Source organism: Sceloporus occidentalis, unplaced genomic scaffold (assembly GCF_023333645.1).
Source record: "Sceloporus occidentalis isolate IW3139 unplaced genomic scaffold, rSceOcc1.0.p SCAF_222, whole genome shotgun sequence".
Lineage (NCBI taxonomy): Eukaryota > Metazoa > Chordata > Lepidosauria > Squamata > Phrynosomatidae > Sceloporus > Sceloporus occidentalis.
Genome location: NW_028317202.1, coordinates 201,995 through 224,815, shown reverse-complemented (window position 1 = coordinate 224,815; position 22,821 = coordinate 201,995). Strand labels below are relative to the sequence as shown.

The window sequence follows — 22,821 nt, the reverse complement described above, 5'->3', positions numbered from 1 at the left end:
TGATGCTAAACTGACAACTGTAGAGATCATACGCATAGTGTCACATACAGACAGAAGACGCATCTTTGGTTGGATCCCACCAATATTTTATACAATATGGGGAGTGTGGGAGCTGAAAAAAGATTTCTTATATCCTTTTATTAACCTTTTACTGCAATTTGTTATTAGTCTTGAAGGAATTTAAATGGACATTTTTTCTCACTACAGTTGTCCTCTAAAAAGTCAACATTTTTCAATTAAGAAAATATTTCATTTTTCTTTTAAACCAACTGGTTTAAAGCTAGACCAGCTATTCCCCCCCAAAAAAAACCCCCACAAACAATGAGGGTCACACACTTTGTGCCCAAATGCTGCTATTTTAATAGCGGGTAACCTCTTGTGCAAGGTTTTATCTCATTTTCAAATACCTCACTACATAATTTCCTTTCCCATCAGAAACTGTGCGTAATTATATATATATACCGTATTTGCTCGATTATAAGACGAGGTTTTTTCCAGAGCAAATGCTCTGAAAAATACCCCTCGTCTTATAATCGAGGTCGTCTTCTAATCAGACCTCATTCTGCTGGGGCCGTGCTGCTTACCGGGCTTTGGTCGCGAGCAGCGTCTCAGCTATTAGCAGCAGGAGAACAGGAAGCTAGCACAGTCCTCACATAACTCTGCCTCCCCCCAGGCATATCATGGGGCACAGTGGGATATAGGAGGGTATAAGACATTTCTGGAGGCAGAGTGGCATATAGAGGGTTAAAAGGCACATCATGGGGCAGAGTGGCAAATAGGGGGGTATAAGGCATTTCTGGGGGCAGATGTGCATAACTGGGGGGGGCAGGTTGGCAAATAAAAGGAAATAAAAAAAATATATATATTTTTCTCAATCATAGCTTTTATTAAATATGAAAATTAGTTTAGATGAATTAATATTTACTAGTAAAACATTTTTCCTATAGGGTAGTCTTATATTCAGGCTTTTTGTTTTTTTCCTAAATTAATATTTTGATTTTGGGGGTCGTCTTATAATCGAGCAAATACGGTATATATTTTAGAGGAGAATACATATTGTTTAACATCCCGACCCTAAACATTAATATTGCATGTATACAGCACCTATCTTTTAAAATGTATTAATTTAATACACACTAATGTATCACAGAGCAACAAAATTATTTTAATATGGAAAATCTGTTAATTCATGCACGCAACAATGCAAAGTGTCCCCTTTAAAATAACTCAGATTTACACTGTTGTCATGATTCACCACCCCTAGGAGGACCACTGCGAAATTCATGCCACATTTTCACTAGAGGTTCCCTCTTCTTCCAAATAAATTCATGGCCATATAGAGCATACCAGCTGAGAAAAAAAAATAAAATATAAGGCTTTTAAAATAGGAACAATCTTAACACAAAAATAGGGGGGGGCATTATAAAATGTATATTATACATGTCCAAACACATATATATCCACTAAATATCTCAACAAAGCAAAGTAACAGATCTTATAATTGGAAGGAACACCATGGGGTAAATCAGCTTAGAAAGCGGTCAAAGAATGCTTTGCTCAGCCAATGTTCATGAATATCTCAATATTGAGGCAATGCATCAACACAAAAAATATGCAAAAGATGAAAAAGGTTGCATGAGGGTCCAGACCCTCCTGAGACCTCTGAGCTCCCCTTGCAGGTTGATCACAGGTACTACAGGTCATTGAACCCTATAAAGCAGGGGCGTCCAATCTCCGGCCCTCCAGCTGCTGTAGGACTACATCTCCCATAATACTCAGCTAACGGACCGGCTGAGAAGTATGGGAGATGTAGTCCTGCAGCAGCTGGAGGGCAGCAGGTTGGACACCCCTGCTATAAAGCAATATAAAAATCTAAAAATATTAATAAAAAAAATGTAATAACATTCCAAAAGTCTCCAGAGGTGTCACCTATAACTTGCACACACACACACAAAATAAAAAAAAATAAAAAAATTAAATTGGAATTTCTAATATCAGGACAAAAAGTGGAATCGATTTCTTGGCATGTCCCCTTCAACATACCAACACATTGTGGACAATGCTATGTTTCCAACTTTGTGGGAATGGTTTAGGGATGGCTCTTTTTTTATTCTAGCATGACTGTACCCCAGTAAAACATGGCTGGATAAGTTTGGAGTGGAGGAAGCTGACTGGCCGACACACAGCCCGATCTTATCATAAACACACACTTACTCTGTATAAGAATTAGTGTTTACTTACATCCCAAATAAAGCACCTCCAAGGTGTGCTGCATGGTCAAAAAACTTCCATCCTAGGATCAAACCAGCCGAATCCAGGGCAAGGATTGCCTTGAGGGCCTGCATTTAGATTGGGGATTAAAAACACACACACACATATATATATATATATATATATATATATATATATATATATACACACACACAATTTTAATCGCCAGCAGGTTTGTTATATTGTGTTTGCTCAACAACAATGAATGGAAATATACATACACTGCCGGCAGTGAAAGTGAACATAGGCAGAAAGATAATGGCTAGCTTGGCTTCAGGCATCTTGGTGCAAACCGCAGCAAGAACAGTCATTATTGCGCCAGACTGAAAGAGAGGGTTAAAAGAAAAGAAAAACACAACAATAAAAACTGTTAATATCAACTATCACATTGACCACTGATGTTTCAGTACACAAGTTACAAACGCTGCGTTAGCTATCTTTCAAGTAGATGTCAAAATACAAAAAACAGTAAGTATCTTCACTCTCAAGACACAGAATGTATCCTATATTAAATTTGCACAGCAAAGTGACATGTAAGCAAAAAAAAAATAAAGCGCTGGATTTTCAAATACATACTGCTCCCAATGATGGGCCAAAACGTCCTGTGACTGTTTTACAGACGTAGCTTGCGAATGTTGACACTACTCCTATAAGATAAAAAAGGAAAATATATGAATATCATTTTACAACCTTAATCTTGCAATTCATTTTTACAGGATGGGCGCAAATATTCAGGCTCCAAACCGCCTGTGTATTTCAACCCGTACACAAAAAAAAAAAACCCCACACACCTATCTGAAATATATGCATTAACTTGATAATTACATCAAAAACACATTTTTACAAAAACTAATTTTAGAAATAATGTGTCCGAGAGGAATGTTGTGCAAACTGTTTAATATGTCATCAGAAAAACATCTACAGGTTTTGGGAGAAACAAAGTTCCCTGCTAATCATAAACACTAAAATAAATACAAATACTGGGTTATTTTTTTTTATAATAATACTGATGGTGATCTAAGCCTCACCTGCAGACATGTACACAGCCAGAAACTGTTCTGGACCCAGCATGGAAACAATGCTTGATGAGAAGCTCCACAGCACATACATATTTGCTGCCATATGGAACAGTGAGAAGTGACTGAAAGTTGAGAGAACCATGGGAAGGCAGAGGGAACCTGGGGAAAAACAGAAATACTATATATAAAATTCAACATAAAACATTGAAACTTATTTAACTTGGTGGAAGGGGAGGAAGACAGGGCAAGGCAAAATATAAAACAAAGCCACAGATGGGCTAAACAGCAAGACAGGATAAATGGACATTTCTTTTTTTATTTTATATAGATCCATCAGATTAGCTATAAAATGACACTGACACAAAATATAGCCATTAGCAAAACAAAATATGTATCTATGTACAATATGTAACCCTTTTAACCCCTTAAGGACCGGGCTCATTTTTCGTTTTGTACCCTGTGGGACCGAGGCTGTTTTGACACTTTTGTGGTGCTTGTGTTCAGCTGTAATTTTCTCCTCACCCATTTAGTGTACCCACATAAGTTATATATTGTTTTTTTCAGGACAAGAAGGTATCATCTTATTTACTATAAAAAAAAATTAAAAAAACATGGTGAAAAATTGAAAAAAAAACACATTTTATGACTTTTATTTGAAAAATCTTTTACTCACCTAAAAAAGCAAGTAAAAAAACTAGCTAAATAGATTCTACTACTTGTCCTGAGTTTAGAAATACCCAATGTTTTTATGTTTTTTTGCTGTTTTTTGTAAGTTATAGGGCAATAAGTACAAGCAGCGTTTTATGATTTCCAAATCTTTTTTAACAAATCTGGTCAGTCTGCCTCCATCTCCTCTGTGGAACATCTTTGAAGCCGGTTAACTCAATTTAACCCATTCAAACCATATATTTTTGAAAACTAGACACCCCAGGGTATTCCAAATGCTGTTATTTTAACCCTTTCCATGCACCAATTATACAACTACACTTTGTCAAACTTTGTAATAGTATTTTTATTTATTTATTTTTTTTCCACACAAATTGTACTTTAGTTATAGATATACAGGTCCTGGTATATGTCACTGTCAAACAACACCCCAATGTGTGTTCAGGAACATCTCCTGAGTGCAGTGATACCCGACATGCATGGGTTTGTCGTGTTGTTTGAGATTTAAAATGCCACATTTGGGAAGTGCGCTTTTTTTCTCCATTTTGGAAAGTTTGTACCTATGCCCTATCTTTGAGCTCGGCCACTCCAATTTACCCCATCAGCCATTTTTTTTTTATATTAGACATTGGGTATATATTGGGTATTTGAAGTGCTTTTATTTTAACTCTTTGTTGAGATTTTTGAGAAATTTTAGCACTTGCTCAAAATAATAAACTATTTTTTTTATTTTATTTTTTTAATACTTTTTTTTTTATATTTTTTTTTTTACACATTTTGCTGGTACTGGATGGTTCATCTAGTGACATCACTGCATAATTATTTTTAAATGTTATCACATTTTTTTATTTTTTCCATTTTTATTTTTTGAATATTTTACTAATCACATTGTGATTAGAAAGCTGGGCTCCATTGACTTGCATGGTTGAATGCAGTACCTGTATTCAACCTGCAAGTGGAGCCAGAGTTCTCTAGAGGGTCTGGAGACCATCTAGCGAACTTTTAAAACTTGATTGTTTTTTTTTTACAGGGCGGCCGCCATCTTGCTGATGGCGAAGAACACCGGCAGCTGCGGCTGTGACCGCTCTCCGGAGTGGTCACAGCCCACCCAGAGGTAAGTGTTTGGTGTCGCTGGATGCCTCCTGATCGAGGCATTCCAGCGACACCATTTAAGTTTAGGAGGTGATCGTTGATCGCCTCCTAAACGCTTTTAAATACAATGTATGGCGGCTGTTGACGCCCCGGGGAGGGGCCAGACATGGCCCCCGATGCCGATCTCGGCCTTGCTGAATGCCTCGTCATCGAGGCATTACAGTAACGCCGTTTAAGCGAAGAAAGTGATCGTTGATCACTTTCTAAGCTTATTTAATTTTTTGACGGTTCAGGACCGTCAAAGGTCATTTAGTGACCGTTATGTCATGACGGTCCTGAACCGGCAAAGGTCATTAAGGGGTTAATAGATGGAAACAAAGGATATATCATGTAAATATTCGCCCATACCCTAGGAGTGTGCCAGTGGTGGATCCAGAGCCTGACTTTGGGAGGGGCACTCACACCAACACATTAACTCACGTGCACACAGACACTAACATACCCATGTTCACACTAACACACATACTACCATAGCCACACAACTTGCACTTGGATACTCACACACATTCTCCCAGACTCACACTAATACACCCATACTAACGCAACCAAGCACTCAACACTAGCACACACAAAGCCAGACACTCACACTAACATACCCAGACACACAACCATTATCATACCCAGACACACACAAACGCACCAACATACCCAGACACACACAAGCAGAAACCTAAACATACCCACACACAACTCACTTATGCTAAATGTTTTAAATGCAGCTTTCACACCCAACTACCGTGAGGTCATGCAACGCAACTTGACCCAGCCTCCTCAAAATTTGGAGAACAAGGTAAGTCTGGATTGGCCAGGAGGGCTTTAACTTTAATTTCCAACATAACACACACTTTGAAAAAGGGTGAACTGTTCTTTCAAGTAGTTTCTGAAACTTGAAAAGATACAGGAATGCATTTTGCTTATATGCTGCCTTTTATAAATATCGCTTTTTTACCGATTTCTTCGACCACTGCTATGACACACGCATAGTTTTTATGTTTCTCAACGCTCCCCAACAGAAAACACTATCTTCTTTTAAAAACCTTTGGCCTATGGTGGTAAGTTCTGTTTATATCTCTTGAGAGCACTCACACCAAGTGCTGTTACGCCTAATCTGTCATTTAGAGCCATTGCTGGTGGCTGCTGACAGAGGACAGTCTGAACTCCCGTACATCAACAGAGCCGGCATTGAGGCCACTTTGGAAGGTTGTAATAGTACCTCCTAAGGTCAGGAATACGCAATAGACAAAGCTTTTTTCCCCTCTGTTTAGGGAGTTTATAAAATATTTATGAGTACCGTATTTGCTCGATTATAAGACGACCCCCCAAATCTGAATATTAATTTAAGAAAAAAAGAAAAAGCCTTAATATAAGAAGACCCTATAGGAAAAAAGTTTTACAAGTAAATGTTAATTCATCTAAACTATTTTTTTTTTAATAAAAGCTATGATTGAGAAAAATATTTTAGTTTTCTTTCCTTCTATTTTCCAACCTGCCCCCCAGTTATGCACATCTGCCCCAGAAATGCCTTATACCCCCTATATGCCACTGTGCCCCATGATATGCCTTTTAACCCTCTAAATGCCACTGTGCCCCATGATATGCCTTTTAACCCTATATGCCACTGTGCCCCATGATATGCCTTTTGACCCCCTATGTGCCACTCTGCCTCCAGAAATGCCTTATACCCCTATATGCCACTCTGGCATTTAGAGGGTTAAAAGGCATATTATGGGGAAGAGTGGCATATAGGGAGGTTTAAGGCATTCAGGAGGCAGAGTGGCGTATAGAGGGTTAAAAAGGCATTTCTGGAGGCAGAGTGGCATTAAGGGGGTTAAAAGGCATTTCACAGAGCACTCTGCCTCCAGAAATGCCTTGTGCCCCCCATTTAACACTCCCCCCCCCAGACTTACCGGCGCTTCTGACTTCCCTGTCATGTAGCCGGGGCAGCGTGTAGATCCCACGCACTTACGCTGCAGCCGGAAGGAGGCGTGGCTAGCAGCGGGGGTTGTCTGCGTCCATCGCGCAGACCTTCCCCGACTCTGAGATCAGAGTTCCCCGCACCGGTGATCTCTGACAGTCAGGGAAGGTCTGCGCGATGGACGCAGACAACCCCCGCTGCTAGCCACACCTCCTTCCTGCTGCAGCGGAAGTTGTCTACACGAATCGCGTAGACATCTACACGCTGCCCCAGCCACACACCGGGGACTCAGAAGTACCGGTAAGTGGGGTGGTGAGACAGGAGGATCCAGGTCCCCTGCAGCTGCGGGGGATCTGGATCTTAGTCGTCTCATAGTCAGACCTATTTGAGGTTTATAAAACGAGGGGTATTTTTCAAAGCATTTGCTCTGAAAAAAACCTCGTGTTATAATTGAGCAAATATGGTATTTAACTTGCTGTTAAACAAATGTCTAGAAAATAGTTTGACATTTTTAGTTGAATTTAGGATGTAGAAAAAATATAATGGATGTAGGATGTAGAAAAATATAATGGATACTCAAGTTAAACTGTTAGGTGTAACATTTTTACACACAATGGCTTCCCAATTGTCTTGCATTGGTCTTGCTGTATTACCCCAATTCACATGATAGTTTGGTAGTTTTATAACATACCCGCATACATGTTCATAACAATCCACTAAAATTAAACTATACTTACGAGAAGCAGGATTAGATGTAAAGTATCGGATCATTGTGCGTTGCAGGGAAGGCACTCTCCAGAGGCAGAATACCAGTATATTGGCAGCAACAATACCTGTAATGAGAGATTAAAAATTACAGTGTACTAATCTAACCGACAACATAACTGTTCTTAGCATGTTGTTTCAAGCAGTAACACATGATCCTTACCCGATACGGTCTTCTGTCCATCACTGAGACTGTTCCACCACTCATTCACCTACAGGGACACATGCACACCCGATGTTAATGTCTCTGACAGAAGACGCCTGCAACACAATGGCAGACATTTTTCTTTTTTCAATGGCCAGCAAAAAGACTCATTAAAGCCAATTCTTAAGGGCACACCTTTAGGTAGTATGAAATAGTGACGTATCGTTTAGAACAGTTTCTTAACATTGTTTGCAGAGTGCCAAGTGCAAGATTGCAAGGCTTTGTAGCATGACAGGTATGCTGTGATCTAGCCATGATTATATAAGGAAATCCTGAATAACTGTAGCACAGACACTAGATAAACGATGCTGTCCTACAACAACGTTGAGTCATTAAACGATGCACAAACGACACACACTACTGCCTCTTTAATGTTATCTCGTTAACACATGCATATTTTACTAAAGTGGGTGGAACGTTAGACATGTTGTCTCACACAATGTGGAACACAGATCTAGAATCCCTCTAGATTGTAAACTCGTTTGAGCAGGGCCCTCCTCACCTGTTGTCTCTGTCAATTTGTTATGTTACATACTACTTGTTGTTTCCTGTCTACCCATTGTACAGCGCTACGGAATTTGATGGCGCTATATAAAATAAGAGGAGCTGTCAAATCTGAGATAAACCCATAATTGAATCCAACAGTGAAAGTTTAAAGTTATACCAATAAATCATCCTGCTCTGACATCTGCCAAAGGCATGGCCAGGGTATTTCATTAAGCCTCAGTGAAGATTTTATTTGAAGCCAACTGTCAGTCTATTTTCGCAGACTACACATCATCGTACGGTCTAGAGATTGTTTACAACTGTATGATGTATGAATCCGAGGCAGCAACGCACCAAGATGACAACTATCTCCTATAGCACAGCAACATACAGAACAACGGTTTTTATATAAATACTAAATTGAACAGAACACATCAAAACACCTTTGATAAATTATAGACACGCATAAAGAAAGAAAGACCGAAAAAAAAAAAAATATCCCAGGGTAATCTGGGATGTGACAGCCTTTTATAATAACATTTGACAGATGAAAGGGTCAATTAAGTGAAGTTCTAGCAAATGACATTGAAGGTCTGCAGTCGTCCATACCTGCTTCCTAAATTCTCCTTGCTTCTGCGGCCGTAACTTCTCCAGCCAATCTGCTCGAATATCATCCAGGTAATTCCTCATTCGCGATTTTAAAGATTCATACTGCCATATAGCAGCAACACCAAAAGAGCAGCCTGAGAACTGAATATAGACTATTAAGCGGGTCTCATTTGTTTATTCTACATATGTGGAAGAAGTCAATGTACCCATGCACTTTTTATGGCGTTTTGTTTTTGTGTATCTACATATTATATTAGGATGTCTAACATGAATATGGCATTTTTGGTACTGAGCACATGTGATGTTATAAAATAAAATAAAAAATTAGTGTTGCCTTAAACTTTCTCTACGATCCAACCAGCACTGTTTATTATGCTGACTGAAGTGAAGGTCAAGCAAATTGATCATTCTTATCACACTGGTACCTCTCTTCTACCAGCTCAGTGACTTGTCAGGCTTCCAAAAGTTAGACGGATATATAAAAAGTGTGTGTGTCAATAATAATATAATCTGTCAACTGATGATGCATACAGGGATCAAGAAAGCATACCCCGACAGTGAAGATAAAAGGTTTGTAAAGTTGCTTCAGAATGTGAGAACGTGCCGGAGATATTGGTTCTGCCAATGGCGGTGTAAAGCTACTCCTCATTGTCTCAGGACTCCCCCGAACCTCAGCTTCTCCCCTCTCAGGTTTCTTTGGGGCTTTCCTGAACCCATTCCTTTGTTCTATAAAAAGTCTACACAAAAAATAAAAAATAAAGAGCATTAGCCAGCATATAAAATGCTTTGCATAATACCAAATAAAAACAGAACAGCACCAAGCACCTCACACATATCCATATAAAGCTAAAGACATCCTATCACAGACTATATGGGTTAAAATTCGCACTGTAATTCCCATCAGTCACAATAAGAATATCAAACAGCTACATAATTACTCTCCATGCATATTTAAATATATACCTTCGTCCTTGACACCAGCTTCTCCCTGTACAAGCTCTTAGTGTCCAGCATGCAGATGTCATTTTGGTAATCTGAGAACGATAATATACTTTCAGAATTTCTTTTCGTGATTCATATTCTTTATCTCCTGAAACAGCAAAGGATAAACAAAGTACAGTATAACAATAAATAAAAACAAAGTGAAAACATGGAAAAAAAAAAGTGATGCAATTGTGATATACATTCACCAAGTGTCATAAACGTTAAACAATTATTTATAATAAAAAAGACAACCACTCACTGATATGAGAGGGGGTTACAACTCAACACTAAAGGTCTCTTAGGTGACGGCTTAAAGATCAGGCCTTGTTAACTCTGACAGTTCACAGCACGGAACCCAATTCACCAGACGCGTCTTCGCAGACTCCTCCCTTTCCGCTATACGTAAGCAGCGTAAAGAAGCAGCGAGGGCGAACCGTTTAAGTATGACCACTGCAGCGCCCAGTACGAATGTGGCTATGATGCCCTGATTTAATAGTAGTTGTGAATACAGAGATTCGGTTTCAGTTGTAGATAGTTTTAGTCGAGATCCGAGGTATTTATGAGAACGTGGATGTATTGGGCGATTATTTTCCCACAGCCATCTCTGTTTAAAGGGAGATCGCATATGCATGGATTGGAAACTGACATGTAAAGTGCTGTAGTTGAAGAACAATATGTAAATTTTTCACTTTTTAAGAGCAAGTTGCTAATCAACTCCCAGTATAGCTCGGTTGGATCACTGAAAATATTAATCACATTTTGTGTGTGCGCATATATATATATATATAATATAGTAACCAAATGTATACAGCAGGTCTGCTTTAAATTGCTATCCTGCAATTTTCAAATCAAGACTATTGTGCACCTTACCTAATTTATACCCCACTGTTCCCCAATGACAATTTTAGGGTCCTAAATCATTTAAAAAAATGCTGTTTACCCATTAAAACCTTAGTGATGTTACATGGCGTCATGAAGAAATGTGCAGAAAAAAATAACTACTGTGTAGAACTTAATAAAGTGGAAGCGTGCGTGCCTGTACAAAATGGCCTCAGTTTTACTGCACATTTACTGCACTTTTTTTTTTATATTGCAAACCTACGGTTGTACTTCAATGTACTGCAGCTTTATTGCATTTGTACTTCCTTACAAAAATAACTGCAGTAAAACTGCAGTACAGTGAAGTACAAATGCAGTAAATGTGCAGTAATACTGCAGTAAAAGTGCAGTATTGCAGTTTTTTCATGTCCAAAAACTGCAGTATTACTTCAGAAAAACTGCAGTAATTTTTTCGTAAGGGCACTGCTAAATAATGTTTTGCAATGTGTTTGATCAGCAAGCAGGGGGAGCAATTGGAGATCCCAGCAGGGTTTAGAAAGTGTCCTGCAATGACCTTCTGGTGGGTGCTCGCATTACTTATAATGACTTACTTAGTGCACCGGTGCTTGTCCAGTCCAGGCTGTCAATAGCCGAAAAACTATAGTCTACTGAAGGGGTTAAAGTACATAGTACTAAGGTACATAGGCCAACATTAGGACCACTGTTGGCTGCATGAAGCCAGTCAGTGGCAAGGAAGCGCTCAATGGGAGGACATCTTCCACATATGTACCAGACTGTACATCTAGATCCCCTAGAACTCTTGCGTGAGCCACCAAACACGTCTATCTACACGCTAAGGAGCTTGGAGGTCGGGAGAAGAGGCAGATGCATGTGGGTTTTGGAAATTTAAAGGGACCATTAAAATCACATGCACTGACCTGTTTGCGCCTATTAGGACAATCTCAACAAAGTTTCCCCCCCTTCCAAACAATGAAGAATAAAAATGATGGGGGAAAAAATCAAATATAAAAAAAAATGAAATTTATTTGGAGCTTAGTGATGTCAACATAACGACACTGGCATCCAAAATGTATAGGAGAGATGCTCAAATACTGCAACAAAATCACTACATCCTTAACTTAGTAGTATTAATACATGTATAATATAGGGCACCATGTAATGTATGGATGTGACGCTCTTGAACATATAAATATATATATGTGGGGTATTACTGTTATCACTGGATGCTGCCAAACATACATTGGGTCATTGTTCAGCTGTGAATTTCTAGACATATTGCATATATATATATATATATATATATATATATATATATAATTCTATTTTAGTATATTTATTTTTACCTTATTGTCACTAATAATTATGTTTTAGGTATTTCTAGTAATTTATAAGAAGGCCATACCTGAACAGAAAAATGTATAATTTTTGTGGGTACATCAAATATGGAAAAGCAGGAGTCATCATTTAACAAACATGTGGTACAATCACAAATAAAAAACCCTAGTCCTGACCCAGGGTTAACTGCAAATGAAGGCGTGAGTGTCCCCTGTTTTCTAACATATTAGATCACTGTTCAGATTTAGCTGCTGATTACATGCTGTAGACTGCTCATCTTCTCAAAGCCACAAAAAGCTTGTTTTTGTTTGAACACTGATATCAGTGTTTTTGTGTACACTTGTGTCAATTATTACACATTTTAATTTTAAATATAACCTTTAACTGATTAAATTAGCATCTATAAAGTTAAACAGTAACCTGGTTATTGATTGGTGAAGCCCTCTCTGATACGTGCCTGCATACTCTCGTATCTTCATACAATAATGTATAGCTAAAGACATCGTAGCTGGAAGACATGGTACTTTGTAAGTCAAGTCCTTATGTGTCCAAAATCTACAATGTAAAATTGGTTTATTATTTGGTTTATATTCATGCAAAATTAATATAATCTATACATTTATTATATAAAATACTATTACATTATACCATTACAAGCATCTTTACATTGAGAGAGGTCATATAGAACCTCTTTCAATGTAACTGACTTGGAACATGCCAGGTGCAACTGTTATCAGGACACACGTTCAGTTCTAGGTTTAGCATGTCTATACATGTGTTAATACTGATGGACTGCGTGTCAAACATTATTATACAACTGTAAAGAAGCACGTTATATCCCATAGAAGAGAATAGATTGTGTGGGTAATTGAAAAACACTACATTACATTATTAATATATTTTTCTGTAACATATTCTATGGTTATATTGAATGATTTTTTAAAGACAGAAAGGTATTGAGGACCTTTATTTCCTTTTAAGTACCAACACCGACATATTTAAGAAGACTTTTCATGTTCTATGGCAACAACCTATTAGCATAGTTGGGAACTCTCTGATTTTTTGTGTCAGTTTCCTCTTTCTCTGGGCAGGGAAATAGTATGTTAGCCAGCCCACACTGTCTGGCTCCTGCAGACTGCCTGAGGCTAGCCCTGTCCCGTCCATGGCTAGCCCTGCCTCCACATGCAGTTAGCCCCTGTTCCTTCATGAAGCAGCTCCCCAGAAGAAGGAGAGTTCCTGGTAGCCCACCCTTGGAAGTTCCTAGATATGCCCGCTGTCGTGTCACATGACAAGTATTCTTGGCAAAAATGACCAATGAAGCAACGTTTTACATAATTAAAGAGACCCAACAGCCATCATGTGCCCTTTTAATGAATATAATTGCTTTCACCTTCTCAACGTATGTTATATAACCATGCGGGTTGCCTTTGTTACAGAGGTGCCTGGGTGCAGTGCACCCGCTGAACCCCCTTGAGCACGCCATGTTTGTATATTAGTAAAACGTAACTGAGGGCCACCTGATTTTTGTGAGTTGGGGTGTATTGCCTATTTAATAACTGTTACATGAACAGTATAAGTTACTATGTGTGATGCGATAAGACATCCACGTGTCACCAGGGCTCATGGTAGCCATTATGGACCTGCTCAAACATCTGAGATCCAAACTCAATGTGATAGAGGAGTGAGAAATGCCTTGCCTCTCTTCTTATCTACAGCTACAGGCAGATTGGCTGTATGAATGGATAACCATCACTGGTACTCATAATACCTGCCTTTCATTATGGGTTTAGGTTGGCTGCCTGAACAGCAGCGAAAATGCATAAGGATTTTTTATTTTTACATTATGGTTATTGAATCTCTAATGGGGCATGTAGATCATTTTGCCCATATGATCCTATATGGGAGGTACTAGAATCACAAACATTTTACTGTTCATTTATATGTGGATTTTATGTATATTTCTTGGGAGACCGTGGCAGGATTTTAAATTTTTATTGCTGTTTGTGTTAAAATGATTTGTTTTTCCCCAATACATATGTTTCTTTGCTGGTTGCAGTTTACTTTTTTGTCCGCTGTAGTATCCCTAACCAAATAGTGTTTTATGCCACTTCACAATGTGTTCAGTTCCAGGTGGGTGTTAAGAGCCTGGGGGGAGATTGAGAGCTACTCCTAGAACTCCCTAACCCCCTGTCCGTGGCTGGGGGAAGGGTCTCTAGCCATGCAGCAACTTCCCAGCTGCATGAAAGGAGAATTACCCATTTTCATTGGTAGGGAAACTTGCTTTCCAATTGCTGTTTATTTTAGAGCTGAAAGTTGGTAGTTTGTTATATATTAAATTTTGTGTCATTAATGATTTCTAGTTTTTAGCCTAGTAAAAAAAAAAAAAAAGTAACACTAGATAGGACCAGCAGGCCTTGGATACACGGGGTCCAAGCCATTCTGGAACACTATTTCACGTTAATAGCAGAATACTTCAAAGCACCACTCTTTCCTTTTCATCTAAAACTGCATTTCCTTCTATCTTCTAGCAATGCACTATGCATTTGGTGTTGATGTTCTCAGTTCTTTCAGCATTACTGTGTTTTTTGCATTCCTTTGTATTTGCTAACCACATTCTGTGCAGGCTTTGTTGCACTGTATTCAGAGTTTGATTGACATCCCATGTTGCCTTAGGCATGTGATTTCCACCTTACCCCCCATTATGTACTTTAAGTACGCTTATATCGGTGTATATATATATATATATATATATATATATATATATATATAATGAAATAAATCTCACTGTTTTATTAGTATCATGGTTGTGCAGACTGAAGAAATGCACATTTTACTGTTTTACTGACTTGGTCAAATTCAACTACTCTTTTTTTTATTTATTTTTTAAGTGATAGTATTCCAGTAAATTGTTCTAGAGTTGGGCCTACATTGGCTGAGAATCCAGTTCCCCTAGTATACCCAATCATATGTATACGTCCTTTACTTTTAGGAAAGCATTACACTTTGGGTCAGACAATATTTTCCAGTACTACAGTCGTACAAGTGGTCTAATAACAAAGGAAAGGATCTCATGGGTTAATCCGTGGGGTGAAGGAATCCTATTGTTGAATTGTCCCACCCTCAGCACAGAGGGGGGTATTACCAGGACAGATGTCCCTAAAGCTGGAGGACAGTCACACATTTTAACTGGATAAGGCATCCAGGGGATATAACCTTTTTGTCAAGGTATGTAACAATCAACACTTTTCTTTAACGTGTTATACAATGTTTACATTTATTTTTGGAAAATGACAACAAAGCTGGTTTAAGTGACCCAGTTTCTGTAAATTCATGAACTTCTGCCATCTCAGAGGTCTGGATTATTTGTATTTAGAAAGTAACTTGTGGTTTCAATTGTAAGGAAAGGCAGGATAAATGCAATGGGAGATGATAGCTAATAATACACATTATATATACCACATATCGTATATATTAGTCATATATCAGCAGATGTGGCATTAGCTAATGAAAATTCGGTCATTTTCCTAATCTAAAGTGGGGGTTTTTTGTTTCTAGCTAACCCAAAACGTTTTATTGTAAGTGATGCTGATAATTGAACAGGAAGCTGTTTAGTAAAAAAAAAAGAGGCAGATTTTAAGGTTATTTATACATACGTTAAAAAACAGGTTTTATACCCTGGAATTTCAGTTTTAGAATCCCTGATGCTTTGGATTTGACCAGTGGCATAATAAGATGCAGAGAGTCGGTTACCCTCCCAAAACTTACCCCTGTTCCCACAACCCTTCCCCTGACAGACAAGCTTGTCCAGTGCTGACACCCTTTCGTGGGTGTGAATACTCCCATCAAATCCAAAGATCAACAGAAATCTGCTGGTTCCACCCTCACCCGCGCACCTCCTCTTGCAGAACACCTTTACTTAACTGTAGAACTGTTCATGCTGGAATAGTGTATTACCTAGAACTCCGAATCAGGATATTTATTCTAGTAGGAAAAAGACACCGAGATAGACACAGAGATAGCTGGGTTTCTTTTTTGGTGCACTTTATTGATCAATTTTAGGATGAAACTTAGCGCTCTTGTGTTGAGTATCGGTTGCTTTGGACACAGGATGTGGGGGGTCAAGTAGAACGGTTCTCACTAAAAGATATGGTCTACAACAACAGTAAGGAGTATCTCTTAATTAGCGGATTGTATTTGGAACATGCTTTAGGGGAAATATTTGGCAGATGAACCCTTTGGAATGTTTAGGAAGGGGTGGAGGAACAAGTACTCTTTCAGTCACCTAGGATACTGCTTGTCTAAATAAATAACAGCCATCTGCTGATAAGGGGTAGAGGTTTGTTCTAGCAAAAGAATTCCCTCACTTGTATTTACAGCCCTGGTTGACAAACATATGGGATACGCCTTTTAAAGACAAGTATTAGTGATCCAGAACGTTCCCACAAAAAAAAACTTTAATTCTTTAAACAGGGCCACCCTAATACTCTTACCCTTTCTTGAAAATTTACCAAAGTAGTGATTTCGCGCATGTGGCAGATTGCTTACCACCTGATTCAACAATGTTTTGTCTAATATTTGTATAATTCAATACTTATTTTAATGCTGCCTTGAACATACAAAGTCCAATAACAATTTAGAGAATTTTGAGAATAATTCAAGAGAAGTAATGGCAAAGATGACCAGATTTTCCCATTAAAAGGGATTGCTTGCTAAAAATGATTGCGTATTGCAGGGCAGGAGAGGTTGTAATTGTAGTCAATGCAGTATACATTTGCTACATGTATTTAAAGGTGAAGTTTGGACCCCGTTCACATGAGATGTGGATGCAAAATATATGAGAGCAGGATTACAGCCCCTCCAGTTACAGCACCCATCCTATTGTCATACCCGTTGACATGCATGCAGTTCCTGATGTGAATTGTGGTATCTAACTGAATAATGTCTGTTTTGCACTAAAAGCTCCAAAAATGTCATTTCATCAAGCAGCCAACACTAAAATGCATTTTGCAATAAATTAAAATAAAGATGCACCAGATCTACAATAAGCAGATTCAGCCACACTACTTGCACTTGATCTTCTAGAAATTCTGGTAGATAGAATAGGTAGTATAGGGTGACCAGGTCAGCTATGATTTAAAGCACATACACATTTCACACGTTACTGATTGGCATATATAAAGTTCTGTATTGGAGGCCCAGACAGCCCATCTGGCAAACAGGCAAATATCTGGTGGGCTGGTGGCACTGCACACTTACCGCTACTGCCATGAAATGTATATGTGTCCCGAAAAACATGGTCAATGTGAAGACCCTAGATGGGCATTTGAATGAGTTGATCTTCGGAAATGCCCTAGGGTCTCTGGATTTTTGCCCCTTGAAATCCTTTCAGATCCTTTAAGAAAATTATGGAAATATCCCAAAGGCAACTTGCTCTGTTGTTTTTATTGACATTATTTAAAAAAATGACCATTGTGCAATCAACGCAGATGCAAAACAACTTTTTTTTTTAAATGCATAATTATTTAAAACATACAACATATTTAATTCTTATAACACTTTTTTTTCACACCCCCATCCACCACAACGTTTTTAACCTAATTACATTCTGAAAATCTGGTCAGCTTAATAAATACATCATGCATTTTCAGTGTTTACTAATCTATGTTTGTTCAAAGCTGATTAAAACAAATGTAATAGCGGGATAAATGTATATGAAATATGGTAGGTAAATTAACATACAGTGCCTGGCTACAATGGGCAATTTACACATTTGTCAGGGGGTTAATGCACTCAAATCTGTAGATCTGCTGAAAATGAAATGTGAAAACTGGCAAGAACATTACAGACCATGCAAGTGTTGCATTTTTAAGCAAATCATTGTTTTCAGATGCGGAGCTAGCAGGAAAGGCTCAATACAATAATAGAAGTCCACAGGGAAGGATACTAAGGGTATTTAAACCATAGACGGAGCAGTACATTTAGGAAAGTGCCTACCGTGATGATATTAAAACGTAACCTTTACTAGAAGAGACTAAAAAAGTCTGGAAGGGTACTCTATGAACAGTTATTGGATACTTGCTTGCTGTTTGAATGTTTGTTGTGGAGTTGCCTATACTCAAAATAACCCGAGTGAAAGTGCTGAGGGGGCAGTCCAAAATATTATTACCTTTTATTTATATAAACAATTTACGAGCGGTTCTTCCAATCCGTATATTTATTATATATGACAAAACTAGAATTGACAAATTACAACAAACTGGAAAATAATAAAAAAGAGAGAACTATTCTAAGTAATACTCAACTAACTGTAAATAGACAAGCACTTAACTATCACCACACCTCAGCATGATTTACAAAGAGTATAGAACAAGGAGCTAAAAAGCTGATGCGTTTCGCCATTTATATCATCACTACTTTGTCAGGGAATTGCTCACCAGTTATGCTCTGGAGATTCGTATGTGCTTTAAAGGCCTAACAAAATGCTAGACCACGCTGCAAGTCTGTCTGATGGGCATACGTGGGAGCTCTCAGGGTTTGACCTTGGGTCTCTGTGTTTTTTGCACAATGAGGGGCAGTTTCACTAAGTTTTGAACTGATTGTAAATAAGGCTACAGACTGGTTTTGCGTCCAGTATGTTATGGTTAATATCTGTGCCTGAATGCAGGTTGCTCAAGGTTTCCATGATGACCAGTATTAGAATAATTTGGCAAGTCACTACGACATGTGGTCTAAACAATGGTTAATTTTTAAAGTGTTTTAGGGTCTGCTCATGTATAAAGTTCCCAGGTATGTGCTGGAGTCCACTTTCCTTGCATGCTGATGAGGCTACCTGTCACTCCACTCACAAGAACAAACTATACAGTGGACTGTCTTTTGTCTCAGGAACCATCTTCCTTGCGACAAAAATAACACCTGACATTGAAACCAAAAAATCCCAAAACAAAAGAAAAGCAGAAACTATTCATTATTAGTAAAATATTGAATATGACGCAACCTTATTGTTCAATTCGTAGTACATTTTGGGGGTCCTCTGAAATTATTTTTTAAATTATTTTGGAAATTTAAACACTTGACTTATCTGCGTGATCCTGTTTGACACCATCCAGTCCTGAACACATCAATGACAAAACATATATAGAGGTTAGATAATACTTAATAATACATAAATATTCCTTAAGTATTACTCTGAGTGCAGATAAGATCAATACTTTTTTTAACATAATGGTGTACATGATTATTAATAGTAATACAAATAATACCATATCACTGAGCGGTTGAAAAAAGCAAATAAATTCATGGAACTTTTTTTTTTTATGGAGAAAAGCAGGCATTTTGACATCTTTATAGATATACTCTGAAGTGCGTAAACGAAAATAAGATACTCACGTTAAGCATTAGCAACAATGACTAATGACTGTTCATTAAACCCTGACTTGGCCTGAACTGATAACTGATGAAAATGCATGAACGCGGCAGTTCATTGTTAATGTTGATTCATACACAATTCAACGTTTAAGCATTACAGTGCATTGAAATGACTTCCCTTCATTTCACATCCATACTTTATAGTAAAGCTTTTATTTGAAGGGGTTCAAGGTGGTGTAATGTTGATAAAAAGGCATTTTACGTTTGTATCATACTTCTATAAATATATAGGATGTGAGGAACCCGAGTTGTCAGTCATAGACAAAGTGATACATAAGGCATTGAGGGACTTGCTCACACACAGCCTATCGATACATTCTGTATGTTAGCCATAAAGTTATATACATGGATTGTCTATCTAAATGTCTATATAGAAAAGTACCGGTATTAAGGAACGCGTGTTTTTCCATCGGCCTCTAATTGTGAAATAATCTTAGAATTTGATGTATTTATTAATCTTATAGCAGGCTGCCGTTTTCCAAAATGCTGCCCAGCAGGTAATCGGTGATACTTCATGCGTGCAGAAAGTCCAAAGGCAGCTAAAGAGCCTACTCTCGGGTGCACAATGTATGATTAAGGCTGTGCTCTGATTGCGAATGTCTCTTTTTGTGCATGTGTTTGTTTATTAAAATGTGAATTGAGTTGTATGCGTAGTACCACCCGCTTCCTGTCCCACATTCCCTCACCCCACCCCACCCCTCAGGTACAGACAGGTAACTGGCTTCCTTTCATTCCTTGCATATACAGCCGCACGGCTCCTGCGCCTTGCTTCACCAGCAAAGTCCTCCCGTTCCAGGTAGGCTACAAACAGAAACATTGTAGTTAACGATTTGGTATTTTGTGGGCTTTTGATAAGCAGCATAATATTGTTGTGATGGTTGTTGTATAGTAATTTATTGTTGGAGCCGGCAGTGCCTGCGCTGACTGTGAATGTCGCTGGCTTGAAGATTGTTGAGTGGTCTGTGTGTCTCCTTCAGGCTCTCCACGCTGTGAGCTCTTCTGAGCACTTTGTTCAAAATCTGCAGCTGGTTACATTTACTGTCATAAATAATCTTTACATTTTCTTCACCACGGCCACTGGCAATGATTTTGTGAAGAGTTCTGTGAATCCTCTGCCAGAGTTGGCTCTAAAACGTTGGTAAAATATGAGCCTATTACATGTTTTGAGATATGTGTATATAGGTGCCCTCACATGTTAACGATCAAAGGTATTTTAAGTAAAATCACCTTAAAGCAGGGACTTGAGCCATAACTTAATCACAAGTAGATCAGAAATGGAGTGATTCTTTTTGAAGTCTTAATGCAAATTCTGGTAGCTTGCAGTGAGAATTAGAATTAATGTTAGCAATAATTGATTGCCTTCATGCCTAGTACAATGTACAGAATCCCATGCTGGATGGGTGTAGTGCAGTAGTGAGATATACGGGACTGCTGTCTCTGTTCACACTAGGGCGAGTAGACTTCCCCTGAAACCCAGGACACATTTGGAAAATGTATTGTTGATTTGAATTAAATCAGCGCAGTATTTTCACGTGTCTTCCGGTCAAAGGATAATTTTTTACTTTACTGAGCGGTTAGTAGATAAAGGGAACGGCCTGCCATCAGAAGTGGTAAAGGTTATTATTGTGAGGGACTTTAAAACATGCATAGGCATAAAGCTATCCGGAATCTAATGGGCAAACGAGATGGGACAAATGATTTTTAACTGCTGCTGAATTCTGTTTCCATGGTCACTGTAGTCGTTGGTAGATTCACAGTGAAAAGCTTATAAAGTATGATGGTTGAGGGTTCGCACTTGTAATATTTACAAATGCACGTTTCTGTGTTTCTTTGCTCTACATGCTAATGGTATACGATTTGGACAGAACTGCTTACTCTGGCTTTTTCACTCCCGGTCATGTTTACGTGTGTATACACTTGTTGCATGTCTGGGAAAGGGATCAATACAGGATCTGATTGAGACGGTCTGGAATGAATCACTAGCACATAAAGCGGCGGAGCCAGACAGGGAGAGGAGGGCAAAGGTTATTACTCAAAAACTATATTTTACCATCATCTTAATCGTTTTTAAGATTTAGCTTAGTACACCACAATTTTCTCCTTAGGTAGTATTGTTGTTGCCTTCGTATCCAATAATTATTAATTATTTTATTATGTATTTCTCATTAGGTCCGACAGCAGATCCTTGAATTCAAGAACTATGGGAAAACAAGAAGCATTAAATGAAGGAGAGACACATTATATCGTTCAACCAGGTGAACGCATGGACTGTCACATGGTCACAAATGGGCCATAAGGTTCACCTTTTAATTTGTCAAAACAAACCAAATATCTCACTCACACAGGCTCAACAACGTCAGAGACCATGTATTACTAACCTTTTTAAAACAGAGCAGCAGTTGGCTTGAGAGACCAATATCGTCCAAAGCATGCTGTGTGGGGGTCATTATTTGATCCCCAGCTGTCACACGGTGGTGGCATATACAAACACACTTGCTCCAAGCCTGCAACAGCTGTTAAAGGGGAATTATTCCTTCCCCCTATCTGCCCCCTCTACTAAATTATAACTCAAAATCTCAGCGACCAAACACATGTGTATATCTGATTTCCCTGAAATACAAAATAAAAAAAAAAAATAGTGTCAGTATGGGTATTTTGAAAATTAGTCCTTCAGTGATTCCAAAATGTGCAATTTGGAGTGCACTTAAAGGAAGTGGAGAAATGTAAGTAAGGACGCAAAGTATTTTATATATATATGTGTATATATATATATATATATGTGTGTGTGTGTGTTCCTAATGTCATGTTTGTTTGAATGTCATGTAACAGAGCAGAGCACGGGCTTTGGGAGATCTTTGGCCAAAGATGGCAAAATTAGCAATTTTCTGCCCTGGTTCTTTCTGTTGCCCCATACACCGACTTTAGCTGTAAACCCCTCTAAAGAAGGACAGATATACTCTTATTACTCTTTGAGTACTCTAATGTGCCTTCTTTCAAAATAGCACTTACCTGACATAGAAGTTGCAGCCCTACAGCAGCTGTCTTTCTCTAATGTGGTCAGACATTTGTTGCCTTGAAAATATTGTCATAGAAATAAATTGGAATGCTTGCCACGCATTTAGGAAATAAAAGTTCTGTCATTGTTGCTT

At 38.4% G+C, this 22,821-nt stretch overlaps 1 protein-coding gene across 1 annotated transcript; it reads right to left on the bottom strand.

Moving 5' to 3' along the window:
- Positions 1 to 1,244: 1,244 nt before the first annotated feature.
- LOC149276971 (presenilin-associated rhomboid-like protein, mitochondrial) lies at positions 1,245 to 21,571 on the bottom strand. Its single transcript, XM_089503192.1, has 13 exons — positions 21,548 to 21,571; positions 20,598 to 20,799; positions 20,359 to 20,473; positions 11,824 to 11,871; positions 9,639 to 9,825; positions 9,089 to 9,229; positions 7,952 to 8,000; positions 7,761 to 7,856; positions 3,300 to 3,449; positions 2,848 to 2,918; positions 2,493 to 2,594; positions 2,242 to 2,339; positions 1,245 to 1,350 (listed from the first exon to the last, which is right to left on the bottom strand). The coding sequence occupies exons 1-13, from the start codon at positions 21,569 to 21,571 to the stop codon at positions 1,245 to 1,247; spliced, it is 1,389 nt and encodes a 462-aa protein (XP_089359318.1).
- Between the last annotated feature and the right edge of the window lie 1,250 nt (positions 21,572 to 22,821).

Coding starts and splice junctions, on each gene's coding strand:
- LOC149276971 (XM_089503192.1), bottom strand. CDS start 21,571: ATGACCGGGAGTGAAAAAGCCAGA. Junction 7,857..7,951: donor TGGACAGAAGACCGTATCGG/GTAAGGATCATG, acceptor CTCTCATTACAG/GTATTGTTGCTGCCAATATA. Junction 3,450..7,760: donor TACATCTAATCCTGCTTCTC/GTAAGTATAGTT, acceptor GTTTTTCCCCAG/GTTCCCTCTGCCTTCCCATG.